The sequence below is a fragment of the Coturnix japonica genome, chromosome 2 (assembly GCF_001577835.2).
Source record: "Coturnix japonica isolate 7356 chromosome 2, Coturnix japonica 2.1, whole genome shotgun sequence".
Taxonomy (NCBI): domain Eukaryota; kingdom Metazoa; phylum Chordata; class Aves; order Galliformes; family Phasianidae; genus Coturnix; species Coturnix japonica.
In genome coordinates this window covers 133123523-133146605 of record NC_029517.1, presented here as the reverse complement: position 1 = coordinate 133146605, position 23083 = coordinate 133123523, and the positions used below count along the sequence as shown (strand labels likewise).

At 40.5% G+C, this 23083-nt stretch overlaps 1 protein-coding gene across 9 annotated transcripts in view; it reads right to left on the bottom strand.

Moving 5' to 3' along the window:
* The window catches only part of ADGRB1 (adhesion G protein-coupled receptor B1), a 264284-nt gene that overhangs the window by 21871 nt on the left and 219330 nt on the right, over nucleotides 1–23083 (bottom strand). For 8 of the 9 annotated variants that reach the window (XM_015856456.2, XM_015856458.2, XM_015856457.2 and 5 more), the window contains 5 exons: nucleotides 19141–19207; nucleotides 15016–15101; nucleotides 9928–10026; nucleotides 2692–2863; nucleotides 1589–1684 (listed from right to left, as the gene is read on the bottom strand). In XM_015856456.2, the coding sequence (XP_015711942.1) occupies nucleotides 1589–1684; nucleotides 2692–2863; nucleotides 9928–10026; nucleotides 15016–15101; nucleotides 19141–19207 (520 nt within the window). The remainder of the gene's footprint in view (nucleotides 1–1588; nucleotides 1685–2691; nucleotides 2864–9927; nucleotides 10027–15015; nucleotides 15102–19140; nucleotides 19208–23083) is intronic. The other variant, XM_015856460.2, reaches the window with a different exon arrangement.

The following is a 23083-nucleotide window of genomic DNA, read 5'->3' as shown; positions in this document are numbered from 1 at the left end:
TAATGGCCTCAAGGTCCATCAGGAAGGTACAGGTTGGATATTAGGAAAAACTTCTTCACTGAAAGAGTGGTCAGGCATTGGAGCAAGCTGCCCAGGGAGATGGTTGAGCCACTATCATGGAGGTGTTCAAGAAACATGGAGATGAGATACTATGGAACATGGCAATACTGGGGATAGGTGGACGGTAGAACTTTTCCCACCATAATGATTCTGTGATTCTATGATTTTTTGGTTACAGCACAATGCAGATACTACAAAATAACACTGTGCCTCTCTAAAATATCAATAGTGAGCCATTATTCATGTCTAAATTTGGGAGTTCTTTGTGCTTGGATATGAGGAACGTGACTGTAAGCTTGCTACTTCTTAACACATCTATCAATAGTACAGAAGTAAAAAAAGCTAAAAACTTGTAGCTGGCAGAATTGTGCAAGGTGGTTGATAACAAATAAAAGCAGAGTTGTATATAGGGACAAAAATCTGACAATTCAGATTATAGCTCTTGGGATGGTAACAATAGAATAACAAATTCAGTGTTCACGATTTTAAGTGATACTGAGTTTGAAGGGCATACAGAAGAGTAAAGAAACAATTTCATGTCTTACAGAAGGAGAATAAAATAATTCAGTGTATTAATTTATTGAAGGATATTATTGTCTGTTATTGAAGGAGAAAATGTATGAGGCACACAAGGGACTTTCTAACTACATATTAAAAGGCATAGCAAGAACCAAAGTCTGAAAACCTGAAGACTATGCATTTAAGTAGGAAAAAAAGTATGTGTTTTCGTAAACATTTATCATATGTGATAGGATTCTAAATGCCCTTAAGTCTTGACCTAAAGATTGTGCTTTTGAAGTAAGACCTTATATCCAAGCACAAGCTACTTAGTTTAGGACAGGAGAGACTGCCAGAAACCCATGAGGCTGTGATATAGGTCTAATACTAACTGGATGTTTTGTTCACATCCTGAAAGTGACTGTCCAGATGTTGTTACTCCAACATTAGAAATCAAATGTCTCTTGAAGAATCTAAATCATAACAGCAGAGGAGATGCAAGATGATTCCTCACAGTTTATTATCCTACTGTCATATCTAGATTGTTTGTAAAGGATTTACACAAAAGAATTGAGCTTTACAGTGCTTAAGCTATATTCCCAGTGAAGCAATGTAAACAAATATGCTTGAAACAGCATCTTTATAATAATGACTACGATCCAAAACACTGTGATTAAATCAATTAAACTGCTGCATCTCAGCTCCAGCTAGAATGAGGCAGTATGATGGAGATGAAAAGATCTGGGAGGCTGTAGAGGTATATTTTCCCTTTGTGTTTTTCTGGAAAAAGAACAATCTCACCCAAAAGGATGCAAAACTTAATGTTTAAGTTCTAGTCTTTGAATGTTATGATGAAAAGAAATAGGACTTCTATGAGTGAGTCTATGCTATTTTTGTTCAAGTGGAGGTTTAAAGGAAAACAGAGTGTTTATTGCAAAATGCATGGCGGATAGAGCCCTTTGTTTATCAGTTAAGTGTTAAAAATGCCCATAGGTCTCTTAATAATAGACTAGATAGTAGTTTTTCCTACCATTAGTTGAGCATGTCCGTTCTGAAATGACCCCCCAGAGTCTCCATTGCCCTCTTCCTGGCGGTCTACTACTCGGCACTTCACAGCATCCTGAACCTGCAGGAAGGAGCAAATGGATTTGCACAAGTCAGAATCAGACAGAAGTACCAAAACAAATCAAATTCTTTTGACAGCAACAACAACAAATATAGCTTTGGTAGTTCACGCTACTTTTATGAAGGATGCTATTACATAAATCATTCTATTTGTGTCTCCAATGTCTGATTATGATCCCATATCAGCTGAAATATATATCTGATCCAAAACTCACTGAAATGAATGAAGAAAAAAAACTGCAAGTGGCTAAAAAGCAAGCTCATATTCATAATACAATTAGTTACAGAAGCCTCAGCCAAGTTGGTAGTGTAATTCCATTGATTTCACTGGTCTGACACAAAGAATTAATCCATTTTACTTAATTTAAAGGAGCAGTAAGAAGACAAAATTAATGTTGAGGGAAAAAAAAAAAAAAAAGGCTCCCCGTCTCTGTTATTTGTAAAAGATTATTCCTTTCCTTCCCTGATATACTTTTCTAAGTATATATACCATATATATATGTATATATATATATACCATTTTAAATATCCACAGGGAGGCCAGAGAAAATTTACTCAGTTTTCTCACTTATTGCTAACATTACTTTCTAGCTCAAATGTCTAGGTGCTACTGCCAACATACAAACATTCTGTTAACCTTGGTGCAAGGTTCTTCTTAGAATCAAATAAGAAAACCTGATTTCCTTATGGTTACGTATTTGTGGGTGTGTGAACATTCTGGAAACATTAATGTTCAACAAGTCAAAACTAATATCTTGGCTGGATGAAGTGATAGGTTAAAAATGTCCTCCAAATTGCATTCCACAGTACACTCAGCATAGCAACCACTGATTCATTCTTGCTTGCATTCCACCTTTTGACTGATAATGGTATGGTCATTTTTTTTGGTCACTGCCTCCACGAAGGCAAAAGCTCATAGGAAAGACACCAAGCTGAATGGGCATTTTTCAGATATTTTCTGTTGGAAGTATGTTGGTTATATAAAAGAGAATGTGTCATTCTGCTCACCTCCCTCCTAAGGATACAATGGACCATCACAATGACAAAGCCTTCCAATGAGTCAAAGACAGCAAAAAGGATCTGGAAGAGCGCTGACCGCCGATCTGTGATTGCCAGAACTGCAGACATCCAGGTTAGAGCCAGGAGGGGCAGGACCACACAGGAGCTCCAAAGGGATGCCCTGTTAAGGTAGAGGAAAAGAGAATTCAGCCCCACTTCAGCCCCACTTGATCCCATGTGGGATGCTAATTCAGCCTCCTGATCCCATGGGGCTTCAGAAGACTTCTCCAGCAAACACATACTTGCGCTAGGTGTCTTCTGAGCCCCAGCCACAGGGAAGCAGGAAGATGCTTTGCACACTCACACTACCAAAACAGGTGACACACGTTTCTATGGGAGGGACTACTAGCCAATGGTGCAGTCATGCATAAAACTTGAGGTGGGGAGGAAGGATGCAGATACCTCACTCCCCCCTTCATGCCCTTCCCACTCTATATCACTAGTACACAATGATGACAGTTCCCAAGGAGAGGAGACAAAATACAGCCACTGTAGGTTGCCAGGGGGAAGGGGAACAGTTGCAGCAGAGGCTGGTTTGTCACGATGGCTGTCAGTACTCAGGCTACAGACACTTGGACTTCCACAGCACATGGAAGACACCAACAAGTGGGGACGTGTCACAGTTTCAAGTAAATAAAACAGACAAGCATTGAGCTGATGTGAAGAATGGTCTTTCGCTGTTACTCCCTTCCTCTATAGCTGATGGTCCCTACAATTGTACATCAATGAAAATCAGGAAATGTAACTCAGATTAACTCTGAATTGGAATTTTTTAGTTTTCTTGTGTGATCTCCTTATCTGAATGCACTGAAAAAAAAAACAACAAAACACTGCAGTTGCTTCTACCTTTAGCAAGGGTTGGAAATAATAGTTCTTGGGTGGAAATGCTGGGTTAAAATCCTTTCAGATTTTGCAGTCGTTAATGCTCAAGAGAGAAAACTTTCTGCAAGGTTAGTACTGCCATGTGAACATCCATCTTTTTTTATGACTAATGGCTTTACAAATGAGAAAGCAGCTTTGTTTCCATGGACGATTCAGCCATTCACCTATCTAGCCAAAACAACTTTAACTGCAAGTTATGGAGATTTCAGGCCACCTATTGTCCTACATACTTAGTACACTAAAAGCATCAGGAGAATTTCTTTGTGGTCTTATACCAAACAAACAGAAGTCGACCTATGCACCAAGCCAATAACAATCTGAACTTCAGAATTTCCTGAGTAGAAGACCTCAGCCTATATTCTAACAAACACATACAGGAAACACAATAAATTACAGGACATGTATTGTGACACACAGTTTACAGTAGGTACATGGAGCTTGCTTACCATTTTCTGCTATGTGATCAAGATTTTAATGTTTACTTGCTGGTTATCCAGGTATCACTCTCATGAACCTCAGTGAGAGTTTTACCTGAACAAAGCTGAAGCTTGGACACAGGTATGAGCATCAGGATGTAATGTCATTGCTTCAGTTATAGGGTTTTTCAAGGACTGTTACATCTGTTCTGCTGTAATGACCAGATACTGGAGTGATGGGTTATTTCTGTAATCATAATGATGCTTTGATTGCAAATATTTCTACAGACTGTTCAGGTTCAGATGTGCTCCTTTTAATCAATGTTATTTCCCTACAAGAGCAATTAAATGACATACACTGTTTTCTACTAAACTAAGCATTATGAGGCTTCCTTGTAAGATAAGGGCCATGATATGATGTAGATATAATTTTATATAGGATAAACTGAACTTTAATGTCCGATAGGAACTATAATTTTAATGCATTATTAAAAGAAAGGAACTAACAGACAAAGACAGCTCTTAACCAAACAACTGCCAAGCAGATGATTTAATTCCACTTCTCTCCTAACCCACTGAAACGTGTCTCATCATACTGAAGTAACTGAAATCTCTCATTGCTTTCATTTGCAACGGTGCATTAATAAAATTGGCAAAGCAGTAAGTGCAGTAAAAGTCAAAGGTGCAGAAAAGCTAAATGAAAAGATGGGATTTGCTCCATAACAGCTGCTCTAAATGTGACTTCAGTGCACCTGCCAACCATAACTGAGAGTGGATTTGATCCCTACGTATATGCTTGAACCAGAGATCTAGATTTGCATGGGGTTTCCCATTCTTTAAAAGAACAATCACATCAGGCTGACAGTGATGTGGATCTGGATTCAAGATGCTACCCCAACACAGATGCAATTATTCTTTAACTATGAAGTGAACCTTTCAGAGCTCCTGCTGTTTTCACACCAGACTCAATGAGTCTTTCCCAGCCCAACATCCTGTCTTCCACATACAGGTGGACTTCATCATTGCTTCCAACATAAGTAACCTTAACACCAGCACTGCTCTCTTCACACTTCCAACTCAGATGCTGGCAACAATATTATGACAGATACTCAATTGGTGTAAATCAGATTTTTTTCAACTGAGTCAGTTTCTGTCTTACACCAGCTAAGATTACAGTCTGACTTTCTGTCTTCTTTGTGATTCATCTCGCAGATACCTTCCTAACAATATCCTTCCCTTACAAATGTTAGTGAAATGTTCCTTGACATTTAATGTATACACTTTATTCTCAGGCAACAGATGGCAATGGGTCATAGCACTATAGCTTACTCTAACTTAACTTTCAGGGCTTGGCTTAGATTTTGAAATATTAAATTAAAAAAAAAATCATATCAGGATTGAAATTTCTAAAGAAAACTCAGGGATAGATAAGTGGGTTTCTTATGATTTATACTTAATTCCACTTGTATGAGCTGAATCCATAGCAAAACTCATACTTTTGCCACTTTTCAGTCTGCCCCTTTGTAGGAGGCATCCTTAGAAGATACCATAAAAAATTTACAGGACCTAAGAAGCATCATGTTATGGTACCACATGCTGTGAAACGAAGTGATGATTTATTATATAACAACACTTCAATTACTTAACAGCTCTTCATTATGAATTATCTATGATCAATTAGCCCAAGATTTTTATTGCCTGAGACAAAGGGCCAGTCCCTTTAGCTGGTAGATGAAGAAGATATTTATCCTACTGATTTATCCTGATTTATTGACTGTGCACATGACAGCACTAATTGTGAGTGGGAAATATCAAGGGGATATCATTGCATTACACTGTGGGAGTATAATGCAGGCTTATTGCCTGATGACCACCATATGACAATGTTACTCAGCAGTAGTGTAGTAATATCATGTTGATCTACCCCCCACACACCATGCTACTGCTGCACTGCAGAGAAAGTGCATTATTTTAGGATATGGCAATGTCATGGCACAACACAACCAAGTATATTTACAAGGCTGTGTAACAACACGGCCATACATTAAAGTTTTCCACAGCTTTATCTAGCACAGTAAAGGCTTAACCTCTCAACCCAGCTCTGGTGGTGGCCTCTAGTCAATATATTAAAAACTAGATTTCGTTTTGTTCTTTATCTAACTGGCAGCCCTAGGAGTCTTCATCTTTGCAATAAATAAATAATAAATAAATAAATAGCGGGATATACTGATGGGAGTTAGAATAGCAATGGAAAGAGCAAAAAAGGGGCTTTTGGAAATAAAGATCTAGATGAAGACGTAAAAACCTGTGCCCTGACAACAGACAGATGCAAGGGAGCATGATACGTGTTAACCACGATACAAAAGGCCATGATGAAGATGTAAATGATCAATTCTTGTCATTACTCAAGGGGGACAGGACAGCCAGTACACCAAGTTTAAGAAACAGAAGAAGGAAAAATAACTTCATAACTCAGAAAGCAAGTCCTGGAGAAGTTTCCAAGAAACTTAACTCAAAGTGTGTAGAACTGAGAGGAAATCTGCAGCTAACAAACAGGGTCTCCATGCTGTTAACATGCATGGGAAGTACAGAAACATAAGACATTATTTCTGTTTTATCCAGAAGATGACTCTTCAGTCAGTTATTGCTATCTTCACAATATGACAAAGAATACAGATCAAATGCCTCTGAATTAAACAGAAAAGAAATGAAGTAGCTATGGACACACTCCTTGATTATTCATCCTTAATAAGGAAAATAGTTCTTTGACAGTCCAAGGACCCATAGGGACCTAGTATTGTCCATAGGTTAAGGATTCAATTTTGAATTCATTTAACTATGCAAACAACACTGTTCCTGATGAACAGTCTCCTCCATAAAACCAGCCATGTACAGAAATATTGATTCACATGGAAGTGATTCACCAGAATCACAATACTGGAAAAAATGTATATATAAATGTCCAAAACTTCCTGAAATGATTCTGTGATTCTATGAAAGGGCTTTGAGCCAAGAAAAAATGCAACCCCCTTTTTGATACAACCTCAGATGATTTAAGATGGATGATGCACGAAAGTCATGAGGGCTCCATGATTTTGACAGACCCTGACATGGGTTGCCTGAAAGACCAATATTCTGTGTCAAGGCAATAGACTTGAACCAATCTCTTCCCTATATTAAGACTTTGAGTTTCTATATTTGCAATGCACAAAGCATTGTCTTACACCAGCTAAGCAAGAATTCTATCCTTCCTCTCTTCCTTCTTCCTCCTTCCTTCCTCCTTCCTTCCAATAGCAATCCCTGGTTATCTTCAAGGGCCTTCCACTTTCAGAGCAAATAGGAAGAAATCATATGATGTCCTTGAAGTGATCCTGTCTGAGATCAACATTTTTCATGAGTAGCAAAGACAAATGAAGGCATTATATGGTAGTATTTCACAGGCTGAAGCTACTGTACAGGTAACAATTAAAAGGAAGGAAAGATGGAAACAGACATCCACAATTTTCCTTTTATCATTTCCCTAGCCAAGAAATTGCATAATTTCCAATGGATATTTTTTCTCTTCTGTCATGGTTGCTACCTGCTCTACCATCATCTCTTAGTTACAAATTCTTTTCCTGACCCCTTCTCTCCTAAACACAGATATTACCATGAAGAGCTGCTGAGATCTTCTCTGATTTTTCAAGAAATTGGACAGAAGTTACATTCTTCATGTTATCTCAGGGATGAGTCTGTGAAACCTATGGGAGGTGAGCAGGAAAGGGCACGGGGAACCTCAGAAAGAATAAGTCAGGAACATCCTTGATCTATTCTCTACCAAGCAGCTATGGCTAATTCAACATCAAAGAAGAGCTAGGAACCCTCACTGCATCTGGTTTATAGTACAAGATTTCAAAATGGAATGGGAAAGCTGGCCCAAGGTTTGAATTAAGGCCCGTAGGATGGTGGCAGTGACATGAAGTATAGTCAAGCATAGTAAAGGCTTTTCCTTATTAGTAACCTCATTTATGGTACACTGGGAGGAAGAAAAACAGAAACAATTCAGCTTCAGAATGAAGGGGACAAAAAAGGTTAGTTGAGGGGTAAGTTTACTAATTAATGTATGCCCCCATTTGCAAGGATAATAGCACAGGATGTTTCAGGGTACAAAACAGAACAAATATTGGCATTAACTTTCTAAGACATTCTATCTACTGTAAAAAGAAAATATATATTCTTTTACATGGGTCCTCTAACCTCTATGAAACTACCTAAATCATAAAAGCAGGACAAGTAGGAGTTCTGGATTTCTTATCTCCTTTTTTTTCTCTAAGTTGATGATGAATCAGAATGTATGACTTATGACAGACCAATGTCAGGCAATAGGAAAGAAGGATTTGAGAGTGCTTTGCTTTTTAAATGAATTTACTATGAACCAAATGCGTCTCCTATCTAACAGTTAACCTAAAAAAGCTAGTTAATAGCAAGGCTTCTGCTGGCTTAGCATTCCTCTGCAGTCACAGGAAACCAAAATGCAGTGACCTGCTAAATCCAGACTCGTGGTATGCATGTCTGGATCAATGCCATCTCAGCATCTCAGCTGGGCACTGTTGCAAAAGGTAAATGAACAAGTTTGGCAGTGACAAATAAATAGGAATTTTTTAGGTTTTGTTTGGAACAATAAAATAAATCGATAAAGAGCAATTTGTTTAGGTTTTGCTTCTCATAGAAACTGTTATATCTTAATTGAGGTGATGGCAGTTTTTCTAACAATTATTTATCATTTTTCAGAAATATGTATTTTTCCCTAACCTGCTTTGGATGTTTTAGAAACAGCTATTTTCAGGATAATAATAATAATAATAATAATAATAATAATAATAATAATAATAATAATAAACAGAAAGAGAAATCCTCACATACTGATTTTGTTTTACATTTCTGCATTTTGAGATTTGGCTAGCTTAATTAAAGGTGGGATTTTTACAAATTGAAAACATCTGAAACTGCTGCACACATTTTATAGGCATTACTGCAGACATCAAAATCAAAATATAGAATCACCTTGAAAGGATGTAAATAAAACAATTTCAGAAAGGGAAGGAGGAAAGACAAATCTTTCCTCATCACTCTCCACCCTACCTTAACCTTTGGGAGAAAAGCCAACAATATAAATAGCAACAACTTCTCCAGCAGAACAAACCTCTGACATTTTCATAATGTATTTATTTTTTCCTACTAACTCCAGTTGAATCTAGGAAGAGATTTAACAGCATTTGACTTTCATAATGCAGGGCTACGAAACACTTTCAGATTTTGAGAGCTAATTCCAAGTGCTTTTAAGGGTATGAAAAGAGAGACAGTCAACAGTTATCAAATCAGAAATGCAGCCCTGTGAGGTATTAAACTTAAAGAGGAGAAAAATACCAAACACCAATAGATGGTTCACCAACTCACTGAATTCCCGTTCAACACTCTCCAGTATCACTGGAGTAAAAAAACTCAAGCATATGCTAAAGGTAAACTAACCCCATTCTATCTACAAAATTAACAGGAATGAGAATTTTAACTTAAGGAACTAAATTGAATTGGGGTACAAAATATATACTCAGTCCCTTTGTCTTCCATGGGCTGCTCACATGCTTCAATCTAGGCATGTCATAGAGTGCTTTTGAGGATCCAGCCCCTCAGCTTTTGCTTCAAGGACACTGAATAAGCCCTACACTACTCATGGCCCAAAGAATGAGGTCAAGGAGAGGTGGGGATATGGGGAAGCGGGCAGGGACATGGGGAGAGAAAACAAACAGGAACTGGTGAGGGAGGGGGGAAATGAATGAGGGAAATAATAATAAAAACAAAAGAAAGTGGAAAGAAAGAAAGAAAAGAAGTTGAAATTAGAGGAACTAACATGGCGTTACTGGTGGCTGTGGCCGAAACTTCAGCAGAAGAAACTACTCCACACTTGGAACATTTGAGCGTCATGCCGTAAAGGGGCACTGCCATCTGACTGCAATTAAAACCAAAAGACTGAAACAAAACAAAACACTTTGCTCATGAACACAAACGCACAAAGGAAAGGGAAAGAGAAGCCAAAAGAAAGAAAGAACAAAGGAAAGAAAGAAGAAAGGGAACCAACCAACCATACCCAGTTTGAAAAGAAAAAATGAAATACAGGCAGGAATAAAATTCTTTCATCTGTACCACTCCATATGCGGGCAATGGGAAAATGTATGATTGGAGGCATTGTTGGTGCCACTGGTGAGGGTGGAACTGTGTTGGTGAAAGTTTTGCCAGATTCAGGGTGTCTCTCTCTGGCACCCAAGGAAGAGAAACCAGTACTGCTCTCCCAGTCTTCACTTCCTTCTTTTGGTTTGATTTTAAGAAATTGCTCTTTTCCTTCTTGGTAAACTTCAAAACAAAAAAAGAAAGGTGGCAGGGTTGTACAGTAGAAGGCAAGAAGTAGGGCTGTGGGGACTACTTAGCTTGTTTCCCAAAGCAATGCAAAGGATAACACGTTTCCTCCTGTGGCCCTTGTGTGCAAGTCCTCACCTCAGTGGAGACACCCATAACACAGAATCCTTTGCTCATTTGAGTTGAAAGGGACCTTTAAAGGCCATCTAGTCCAACTCCCCCTGCAGTGAACAGGGACACCTACAGCTGTATCAGGGTGCTCAGAGCCCCATCCAGCCTGACTCTGAATATCTCTAGGGACATGACATTCATCATCTCTCTGGGCAACCTGCGCCAGTGCCTTGCCAACCTTTTTGTAAAAAACTTCTTTCTTTTTGATAGCTGACAACACCAGGAGATAAGGTACTCTTTGGTGGCTTCATCTGTGACTAAGAGCACGCACATACAACAGCTGCATATGTCCTTGAAATTAAGGGTGTTTTGTAAGACCATCGATTTGCTCTTGGAAAAGCCCTATGAATTTTAAACTCGGGAAAATGGACGGACTGACTACTTCTGAGATATTTTTCCCTCAAATCTTGTTTTGGAGCTGAAAATATATCTTTGGGATGAACCCTGAGACTTGTTCATATAGGTTGCTCCCTCTTTCTGGAGGAGATCAACCACAAAGGCTGTTGTGGGCTGCTGGTACATAATGTGTTGAGGACTTAGGGAAGGGTATGTCCACAGTTTTTAAATGCTGATATGTATGAACAGCCAGCTGTTACTTGGGAGCTCAGAAGCCACATGAGCTTGTGACTGACCCTTTTTCTTTCCAGAATTTACTACTTTTCACTCACTGCCTGGTTTTCATAGATCCATGCTGCCCACATCGGATCCAGCATAGAAAATGTGCAGGAGACTGCAAAACATCCTATAGACCTACACAGAGCGCCTGACATCAGAGAAGGCATGAGCATCACTGCCAGAGGGCAGCAGGTCTGTCATTCCTTGGTGATGGCAGTGAAGCTGATGATGTTTGGAAGTACCAGACCTTGCGTTTTTACAGCTGGGAGAGAGATTAGGAAACTTAGCTGATTGTTTCTTAACATTTATGGCTTTGTGTTCAGTCTCACTGCAAAAAGAACACACCTACGAACACCAACACAGCATTATCAGTGTTCCTAGTGGTCATTGAGCTTAATTTAATGGCTATTCATCGTCTTTGAATTAGTTACTGTGACATAAGCCATCACTGCCTTCCAAAATAAAGACTCATAACTAAGATGTCACACAGCAACTTGAAAGTTGCTGAAGCCTTGAGACACAGTGAAAATTAGTTCCTGTGTCAATAAATTCCTATCTTCCAGGCAGAATGGTGTAAATCCAGTGAGGACAGTGGCTGAACTACAGATAAAGTGGGTCTTGAGAGGCATTAAGTGCATGACCCTTAAAAAAAAAACATGGTCCATCCCCAGACCTATAAGCTACAAAGAACAGATAAGCAGAGAGACAGAGAGAGGCAGAGATAGTCAGCAAAAAGAAAATAGATTGATTCAAGGAATTTGATGGAAAACTGTACCAGAGAAACATGAATGACACTGAATCACAAAGAACCAGCCAAAAGACCACTATAACACACAACTGTAATTGCTGTTGGGTGCATTTATGCAGAAAGTCATAAGCAGCAGGCACAGATGTGGGTATGTTTGTATTCTAATTTGTTCTAGTTTTGGGCTTGAGGTTGTTAATATATTGAATTTCCATGCTAGGCTTATATTGGTGCATGTATGTATGATAGGGTAACTAATGGAACAACCACAGAGAAAAATGTATTCATTTGATTTAGCTTTTTCTTCTTCTTAAATATTCACAAACAACTCATGGACTTATCAGGTGTGCACAGTGGAGCCTGGACTTTGCTACTTAATATTGAACAGTGCTTTAAACCATGCACAGCCCATGTTTACAACATGAAACGCTTCCAGATAGAAGGGCAATCTAAATCTGTCCCTATTTTAATATAGTCATTATCTCCCCAATTACTTGTCTTGGCACTATCCATCCAGCTCTGTTACACCCCAGCAGCACACACAGAGAATGTTTCACACAAGGTATTGGAGCAAACTTTCTCAAGTCAATCGGCAGAAGGAAAAAAGAAGTAAAGCTCCTCTAAGGGACCAGTTGGAAAAACTAAACAAGGCTCCTGTCTCTTTCCAATGGCTACAAAGGAAGCCTGGGGAGATTAAACTCAGCAGGCTAAAATTAGCCTTTGTGAATACACCCTATAGTCTCATTCTTCTTCCCTGACTGCATAAGCACACAAATGCTTCTAGAATAAACACTGGCTGAATACATTTAAAATTCATTTTAAAGATCCCTGCATCCAGTATGAAAACTTTCGCTTTTAGTAGCGCCCATGTCAACAAGACTAAAAATGCTGTTGGTGCAGCTGACTGCAGAAGGTCAACCTGGGGGAAATACTGGAGCACTGCAAGCAGGTATTTGCTGGGAACCTCTCGCAGGGTTTTCTCCCCACCTCTAGCACAGGATATCTGCCTGGAAAGGATTTGGGGCATCCATGTGCAATGTGCAAACTCTCCATGTAACCACATCTACCTCATCGTAGCCTCGTTTTCTCATATATGTATAAAGATATTCCTGATAAATGCCTTTAGGAAGTTTCATGACATCAATAATCACAGTGATTTCCTCTGTTAACTAATAGGGCAAGACTTATTGTGTCTTGGGTATTATTTTGCAGAAGCTGTTAACACTACTCTATCAATGACAACCAATCTGCGATATATGCACTGGGTTCCTCATTCAACAGGTCAATTTCCCTTCCTTTTTTTTGGAGGATTTCCATTATTTTTTTTTTTCCAACACTGAACCATACTTCTTGCCTCTGCTAAAGGAAACACAACGTTTCTTTATACCATCTCCTCAGATCCAAATGTGTCTGAGGCCATGACTCATTCTGATTATCTTCAAATCTACCCCTCCAACACGGTTCCCAAGCCCAGGCCAGAAGCAGCTAGCTAAAGGGAGGGAGCATTGGGGATCCCAAAAAGCATCCCTGCGATCTCAGCAGGTGCACTTGGAAAGGAGAACAAAATCACTTAGCACAGAGAAGGCTTAAAAGTGCTGCGCACACACACACACGGACATGAAAGGGGGGGAAAAAAGAGAAAAGAAAGAAAAAACAAAGAACATCAGAAAAAGGACTTTTTTTTTTTTTTGCTGTTGGTTTTGTTGTCAAAGTATAACTGTGAGTATGATCAATAACCAGCTGATAGGTATTAAGTAAGGTCATTCTGTTTGCAGTTTAGCTTAAAGAGGGACAGGCTGATAAGCAGCAACTCGCTGCTCTGCTAATCCAATACATGATTTATTTCAGTGTTGACTTTCCAGTGTAATTACCTTTCTATGGACTCTGCCTGCAGTTAGGGTATTTTCTTGGGTTCTCTTTGTAAAAAAGGCATCAGCCAGAATAAGGAATTCCCTTGTTAGTGGTTGCTTAAAGCGATGCACTAAGGTCACATACACATTTATCCCAGCAATAACACATACCAATGCCCACCCAAAAGAGCTTAATTTTCCTCTCATAATCAATAGCTTGCTTAGGCATCAAGATTCCTTCCTCAGTGCATCAAGGAATCAAACCATTTGCCCAGGTCAACACCATAGATAGAATATGAACCTTCCCTTGTTACTCTTCTTCTCTGGCTAGATGAGCTTGCTTCTGCCCTCAGTTTTGATGTCATCACTAAATAGATGCATTGTCAATAGTTTGGAGGTAAGCCAAGGGAGACCTTTGCAGTTGCTGCCATGCTGGCTGCTGCCAAGAGCTTTGGAATAAACTCTTCCATTGTACTAACAAAGTAAACCACTCAGCACCAGACCTGGGCTTCAGGGACAGAGGTTTGAGTGGTGACTTGGGAGAAAATAGAGAATTTCAGGAGGTATCAGAATTTCTTCTTACAGAGGAGATACCTTTCTCTATTGACCACTCATATACTAATTTGTTCACTTGTACACTTTCAAAACCCCTTCCTTCAAAGCGCAGCATACCTTTGCCATCCCTCAGCCATCTGCCAGCTCTTAGATAACCCTGCTGTCACACAACCCATCCCACATGCCAAACTCAGCAATGACACATCTAACTAGTCTAACTAATCTAACTAATTAATCTAATAAATTGATCTAACTAATTCTCCAAGAGTTAGTGAAAAGAATGACTTTTTTCCCTATATTTTGGAAGAATATGTCAGTTTGGGCTGAAGCCTTTTTAACAAAGAGCTGAATTCACTCTCCCCCTGTATCAGGAATATCTTGTTGCTGTATCAGCTGCATCTTGTTTTGTCGTTTTGTTTTTTGCCTCTGCTCTGAATAACAAGGCAGAAATATTAATCTGTGGATTTCTTTTTTGTTCATTTGTCCCATTTTGTTTAAACCTGCTTTTGCTTGTTCTTTGCATCTCCAGTCTCTCTTTGCATTTCTCACCTGGTTATTGATCACAACCTTTTTGTTGTTGTTGTTGTTGCTAGATTTTTTTTTGTTTGTTTGTTTTTATTCTTTACTTAGATGTATTGATAAGGCATACCCTGCCCGTTCCTTCAGTTTCTTATCTGTTATTCCATCTTTGGATACAAGTTTGTTAAAAACCAGAATGCCAATAACCATGTTCACCTGTTGAAAGAAAAACAACACACAGTTTTGTTCTCAGGTGGGTGCAGATCACACTCAGCAATACAGAAGGAACAAAAGGGCAAGCTAAGCCCTTTTTTCTTCCCAAAGCTGGTTGACAGTCACATCTCTGCAAGCCACCACCCCTCCTATCCCCTTTCCATCCCACCTCCCTTGATCATGTATCTGAGTTCAGGAAAGCAGAATGCAGTCGGCAGCAGCTCAGAGAAGTCTGCATGGGCCAGGTCAAGGCTGTAAAGTGCTCAGAATGCTGCAGGGCTCACAAAACCACAGAATCATTTGAGTTGGATGGGACCCTTTAAGGTCACCTAGTCTAGCTCCCCTGCTATTAACTGTGAATTCTGCAGCTAGATCAGGTCGAATTCATGCTCAAGATCTAGCCAAAATCAAAGCATAAAAATACTTTTTCAGGATAACACAAATTGAAAGTGGCCAATGCAGGGGAGAGAAGTGGCATGACACAATTTCAAAAGTATATTTTTTTTGAATCTGTGGTCCAAAAGCAGCAGCACTAATAGGATAGTCTGGTATGATCCAGATGGATAGTCATCATTCCTGATGAGCGAAGCACCACCGCTGCTCTCAGAATAAGAGATGGAGAGCCACTTGAGTAAGCAGAAATATCAGCTGCTGTGGTAGGATATCTTGAGAAAGCCTGCAGATTGCACAGCTCATGGATTAGCCATCTATCCATTTCCAAGAAATTAGTGGGCAAAGCAACTTTACACAGCCCTTCGTTCTGCTTTGTTAGGGTAAGAGCACAGTCAGGTATAAAATTCACAGGGAAATACAAGCTGTGCAGAGCTAAGGTCTTTCAAAGTGATGTTGAACTTCTCAGTGCTCCTTTTTGATTCCATTCACCACTGCCAGCTGCATCTGTTTTACAAACCCCATGCAAACCTCAGCAACCTCTGAACGTAACCACTTAGGTGATACACGATCATCACCTCTTCCTAGGGGCACAGTGCTGATGGTGGAAAAAAGTGACATTCGCCTGCTTTTGTTGCCAGTGAAACAGCTGGTGTTGGTAGAACGAGGTACTGGATGCTCTTCTGCACGTTGTGCTTGCAAGGATTTCAGATCAAATTCAGGTACATTCAACATTAGATGTTAGGTAAGAGCCTGGGTGATTTTAGTACACTCTTGAGAAGTAGTCCTAAGGAACGACTCATAGAATCATAGAATTGTGGAATTAGTAAGGTTGAAAAAGTCCACCAAGATTATCTACTCCAACCATCAAAACACCAAAGAATGCACAGCCCATGGGAAAGACATTTTTGCTCACACTGTGCCTTCGTCTAGATGCCAAAATCATTCTCAAAACTGAACAACCCTTCTGAGTTTGCTCTGCTGATTTCATCAGGACATGACCCAGCTTTCTGATGTGGAGTCTACAGCTGGCAGCAAATGGAAGAGCTCCCAAATAGCAATTATTTTCTTTTGTATCAGCTGTTGGGTGAGTGGAATACCTTCCACAGCTGTCAGTCCATTTCTAGAGCAAACCATTGTTTTGTTTTATAGACCCAGTGCTGGCAAGTCACACACAGTAACTCAGCCAAGGATCAGCAAGAAAACAAAACCCAGTTAAGTGCATAATATAAGCACACTTGCAATTCACATGTCTTTCTTCACCACAATGGAGGCTTCTGAGCATATGAGGTCCTCTTTTTTAAGGTGCAGTAGAGAAGATGAGCTTGAAGTATTGCAGGTTGCATACCTACTAGGTTTTGACACAACAGTGTTCATCCTCATTCATTTATGGCAGGGGAGATGAAGAACTGTAGCTCTGTAATGGCATCTCTGCAACAGGGTTTTGACCTGTGCATCATCAGGGTGCTTCACCTGAGTCAGAAGTGTAAAACCAATTGCAGCAGCCCTGAGTTTAAATTTCCTGGAATTCTTAAATTTAAAAGCATTTTAAATTTCTTAAAGTTAAAAGCATAGATAATAAACCCAGCTGGAGCCAAGTCAAATGCGTGCAAAGTCATTTGGGTGCCAACGTATCATATTCCTCAGAGTTTCGGGTGAGAAAAAGCTGCTTAGCTCAAGTGCGGAGCCAAGTCCCATCTTGTTCTGTGATCCCTGCACAAGAGCACATGAATGATCTGGAGCAAACCTGTCCTGAGTGGCAGTACAGCTGCATACCCCTTGACAAAGCATGCACAAAAGAGGAAACTGCCTGGTCTCATACACACTGCATAATTGAGAACTGTGTATTCAACCCTATGCTCTTCTACAAAGCCAAAGCGTGAATTCTGTCAGCTTAAGTTTCAATTTGTAAAGAAGTGTTCAATGCTTATTCCTCCTCCTCTTCCCCAAGTTCCTCAGGATATACATATACTACCTCATACCTCTCTTGGGCATCATTTGCTTCTCATTTAGCTAGCAGTGAGTCAGGTAGTATAAATGAGATGTATGGGCACTTTCTCTAGGCAATGAAAAGAGACAGACACCTCCAGAGATGACTCACCACTTCCTCTGACCTTCTGTATGAACCAACATCTGTAGGTGTTGACCTCAGTGTAAGGTTATCTCCAATTCCAGCTTTGATGCTGAGTGAAAACAGAGATGCCAAATGGAAGCACAGTAGGGAAAGCTGAAGGATTACTTCCCTTGTCGTTGGCACAACAAAAGCAAAACAGGCAGGAGACTGGCTGCTCTTTCTTTGGGCACTACAATAGTTCACTCCCTCCTAATCACAGCTGTCTATTGAACACTCAAGCCACTGAGCCAGAGCTATTTGTTATTATGTTGTTGAGTGAAGAGGTAGTTCATCTGAAAACACTAAGCCACATAATGCTGCTGTCAATTATTCCAGCAATAAGGAAGACTCTAAGCCCGTCAGCAACATGACTGAACAAAATCCAACTATCACATGCCTACAGAAATCTAATGACTGGCTAGCATGTACATCTGAATATTCCCACTCTTTGGTGATGACTATCCAAAGGCTCAGCTATGCCTTGTATCAATGCTAAAGAAAGACCCTAAGAGAGAAAGGCTTTGCTTTATTGTAGAAGAGGGGTAACTGATGACTTGTTTCTTTGACGTCATGATGACACCAAAGAGGCTTGATGTGCAGTGACAGCAGTTAAGAACAGAGGCAGCAAGAGGTTTTGTGTAGCTATTCTCCTGTAAGCCTGCTCCTGCTACAGGGCAGTTACCCCCCTCAGCACTGCTTGAAACAAAAAATGGATCCAAAAAAGAAACTGCAAATGTCGACAATTCCATTTCTATGGGATCCTCCAGGGCACGTGAGGCTTAGAGACCACACAGCTCTTCCACTGAATAAAACATTGGGTTGGAGTGAAAAAACAGACTTCCACTTAGATGGGTCTAAAAGTGCCATTAAATGTGTCTGCAATTGCTGCAGAAGGGATTTCCTAAAGGGACCAGCCATTTACAAAGTCTTTGAACCCTGACAGTCAAGACTTCTCATGATCAGTGAGGCTTCAACAGCAGGGAAGCTTGATGAAAGGACTGTCATCACTTGAGTGACACCTTCAACTCAGATGATAGTAACCGACTAAGATAGGCTTTGGTGTTGGGTTAGAGCCAAGGGGTAGGGGATGGGAGGACAGACTGCTGCCTAGCAGGAATTCCATGGGCATCTAGGACAAATGAAGAATACATGCTGTCTGTGGAGACCCTACTTGGTTTAAGAGCAGCCAGTAACAGCAGTTTCTGAAGGAGTTAATGTCAGAGTTTTCCACCACCATTCTGCACTTCCATCCAGATAGGTTGATAAAAAGGCAAAGCTTTATCCATGTTTAGGGGACTTTAGAGAGGGCAGAGGCAGAAGGCTGGTTGCTGAGGTACACTGTATTTCAGACTTAAACCCATCCCAAATTGCTGGCTTCTAATACTCTGTGTTTAATTCCTGAAGGAGAAAGTTACTAAAAACAAGAATAGAAACAGAGAGGGCCACTCTTGGGTTGAAAGAGTGAAGGAAGTCTTATAAAATTAATAAATAGATAAATAAATAAAGAGAAAAAAGATTATTTCAGCCAAGCTCAAATACCAAAACAACAGCAGCAGCTGGTCCCACGAAGGCGTAGAGAAGACCTCCCTCTAATGACAGCCAGCAGCTGGAAAAGTAAGAAAGAAAAGAAAATTACTTGGTAGCTAGTACCACCAACAAAAAGATGCATGTTTTGCTGTCTTCCTTTGTCTGTAGAGTTGATACTCCATGGTAAAAAAAAAAGTCTCAGAATTTACAACAAGCAAGTTTTGCTTTTTGTTTCTCCTGTACTTGCACAAAGGCCCAGTTGCCTGGGGGTCTGCCCGCAGAGCCATGTTTGATTACCATTCGATTGTTGACAGAGGAATGCATGCAAAATTCATGTGATGCTCTGTTTCAGACCAGGTCCTGCTGGAAGCTACAGCATTACTTTGTGAGCAAGATAATTCTCTTGTCGTGCTTGCTCAGGCAAAAGAGCAGATTTGTTCATTTGCTAACCAGTAGGCCCAGGGGGAACTTGGGTCCAGAAGCACAGTACATTTCTGCTCCTGGATCCTCCCTTTGGGCTTGCTGCCATGGGGAAATTTCACAGCTCAGCAGCAAGGTGGGAATTCACTGCGCTGCTTAAGTGGATGTTCTTAATCTGAAAGTGAAGTGTCATGTCTCCTTTGGAAACCAACATGTTCCTCCTCCTTCACATCACACATCCTGAGAATCATAGACTGGCTTGGGTTGGAAGGGATCTTAAAGTTTATCTAGTTCCAAACTCCCTGCTGTGGGAAGGGTTGTCACCCTCCAGATTAGACTGCCCACGGTTTCATCCAACCTGGACTCGAACACCTCCAGAGACAGAGAATCCACGATTTCTCTGTGTATCCTGTGCCAGTGACTCACCACCCTCTGAATAAAGAATTTCTAATACCTAATCTAGATCTCCCCTTTTTTCGTTTCAAGTCATTCCTCCTTGTCCTATCACTATCAAATTTCCCCTTTCTTTATTGACTTTCTGTGGAATTTAGGCTACTAATATGCCTGGTTCCTACACGGCCCAAGTGGATATTCTCATTAAGAATTTATGTCTATCATGTTAGTGCCTATCATGGAATCCAGTAGGCTTTGATGGCATTTCTCTTCAGTGGAGATCCAAAGGAGTCTTTCATTGAGCTCCATTGCACTGACCAAACTTTCACCACTTGAATATTCACAGAATCATAGAATTATGCAATCAGTGCACCCAGACTAGATGGAGACCTCCCACTTCTCAAGTTAACAATATATATGTGCTCCAGGAGTCTACATGGAAATCCTACTGCACAGTACATCCACATGCAGATCTCACTGTGAACTGGATTCCCCACAGAATCATAGAATCACAAGGTTGGAAAGGACCTACAAGATCATCTAGTCCAACCATCTTCCTGTCAACCATTAATGCCCACTATGCTACTAAAGCATATCTTTTAGCACCTCATCCAGATGCCTCATGAACACCACTAGGGACAGTGACCCTACCACCTCCCCAGAAATACTGACAAACCCACTGTAAAGAGAAACAGATAAGAGAAATCTCTGTTCCTCACCACCTGAGCATGACAGGATGGCCAGATAGACAACGAGGATTTTCACATTTGGACATAATAACAGTAAGGAAAAAGTTGTTTTTTTTTTTTAAGGAAGCATTTTCTCACTGTGAAGGTGACCAAGGAGATTGCGTAGAGAGGTGGTGGAGTGTTCCTCCTTAGAGATCTTTAAATCCATTTGGATGTTGTCCTGAACAGCTTCCTATAGGTGTTCCTGCTTGACCTCCAATGTCCCTTCCAACTTCAGTCATTCTGTGATTCTGCGACAGTCATGAACAGTTGAATCAGCACTAGAGATGGACTTCCATTTCATGGGGAATGTGGCAATTTAGACTATGGGTACTTAAACTAGGTACTTTAGAGCAAGATAAGATGAGAATTTACACTGTGCCAGCAACCCCATGGAAAGTTCACATGCTGAGACATAGCAGTACCCTGGAGTTAATGTGCAATGGAGTAATCCGGTTTCAACAGTACAGTACCATGCATTTACCAATGGATAAGAACAGGCAACTACAATGGAACAAGGACTTCCTCAAAGCTCTTAATCCAGCTAACCCTGCAGTGATTCATTTATGTGCTTGTACTTTCAGCAATATCATTTCATTCTGCATCAAAAGAAACAATGACTTTCAGACTTCTCCCAGGAAACAAAGCCTTCCTGGAAACATTTCAGTTTTGTTGATCGGCTTCAATTGTATTTGTATCAGATCTGACTTCCAACTATGTTATTTTTCACCTTAAATCTCAGAACATTTGGGGAAAGAAAACACAAAGCATTTCAAATTAAAAACTCAAAGCAGGACGTTCTGACTTTCTCCAAGTCCTGAATCTTGTTTATTTCTAAATTAAAGGTATCGCATGTTAATTTAATCAGTTCTCATTTCTTCCTGATAACAAGTTGCTCTGTGAGACACACCGACTGAGCAGCTGTAACAATAAAATGAAGGCATGGAGGGAGAAAATGGGGATGAAGTGTTGGAGGGCTGTGATGACTGAAAGCCTTCATGAACTCAAAGACAGGACAGAGGGAGAACCAGGTATGCTCCCAAATTGCTGTGTTTGCCCCTCAAATCTTTTGCTTCAATGTTTAATCCTAGCTTTAAGAATATTTTTTTCCAGGAAGCCCTCCAAGTAGAAGGGAAAGAGGGAGCTCACTTGAAGAAGGGAGCAGACAGTCCTGCATTCCAGTTAGTGATGAGGACGTGGATAAACGAGGGCTTTTATTCCCATCAGGTCCCTGGCAGCCCCTCTCCCCCCTCCTTGGGCTTTCTGAAGTTGGGTTCACACATCACCAAGCACTGGCCCTTATCCTTTCTGACTGTCTGATCTCCCTGTCACAGCATGCAATCAAAGTGTTTCCTTCCAAAACTGTCAGAGGTGGTGGCTGACAGCAAAGAAGGGAAGAAGTGGTATTTAAGAAGGAGAACTGACAGCCAACTCCAGTAACATGCTAGTCTAGTTGAGACATTTTTATCCTTGTCCTTTCAAGGCACAAAAATGTTTGCTTTTCACTGAGAGTACTTGCCAAGGGATCTCTTTAGAGATCTCTTAAATAAAATTACCACTGGAAGAAAGTGAGTGAGTGGTTTAACAATGATCAACTACCATTTCCAAGCAGTGCTTCCCAGATTGACAGCAGCTCTTGAGTCCAACACAAGAGACTTCTTCACCACACATCTGAATTTTTTTTGTATCATAATCATTTGAGTTGGAAGGAACCTTTAAAGGTCATCTAGTTCAACTCCCCTGCAATGACTAGGGACATCTACAACTAGATCAGGGTGCTCACAGCCCTGCTCAGCTTTGTATATCTCCCGGGACAAGAGGTATTCCATCTACCACCTCCCTGGTCACCACCTCTCTACTATGCCAAAGGTGTGAGATGGAGGGGTTTTGCCCTGGTCCTGCAAATTGCTGACTTCCAACAAGATCTTCCTGACTACACCCTACAGCTCTGCTTGCAACAACTCTCACTCAGGACTATCCCACGAGTATTTAGAGATGGACAAAAAAGAGTTACTGAGATACCTGTGGGCGACCAAAGCCCTGATGCAATGACACTGAATAACCTCTAGAAATATTCTGTTTCCTGGAGCTGCTCTTTGACAACAACTCCTATGAGCTCTCTTGTGGGAAAGAATATGAATTTCCAGCTACCAGTAGCACAACCTCAATTGCTCAGTTCAAGCTTTAGAGATCCAGAGTCTGACTCTGGAGTACTGGTTAAAAGGGCATTTATTAGTGCCTGGCGAGTCCAGGGAAAGCCACAAGGCACTGGCACAGGCTGCCTGACTGCACAGTGACCCTGAGCAACCTGGTCTAGTGGAATGTATTTCTACTGATGGTGAGAGACTGGAACTTGATCATCATTACTAAATAGCTTAATCCCGTAGCTACATCCAAATAGCTACAATGACCAG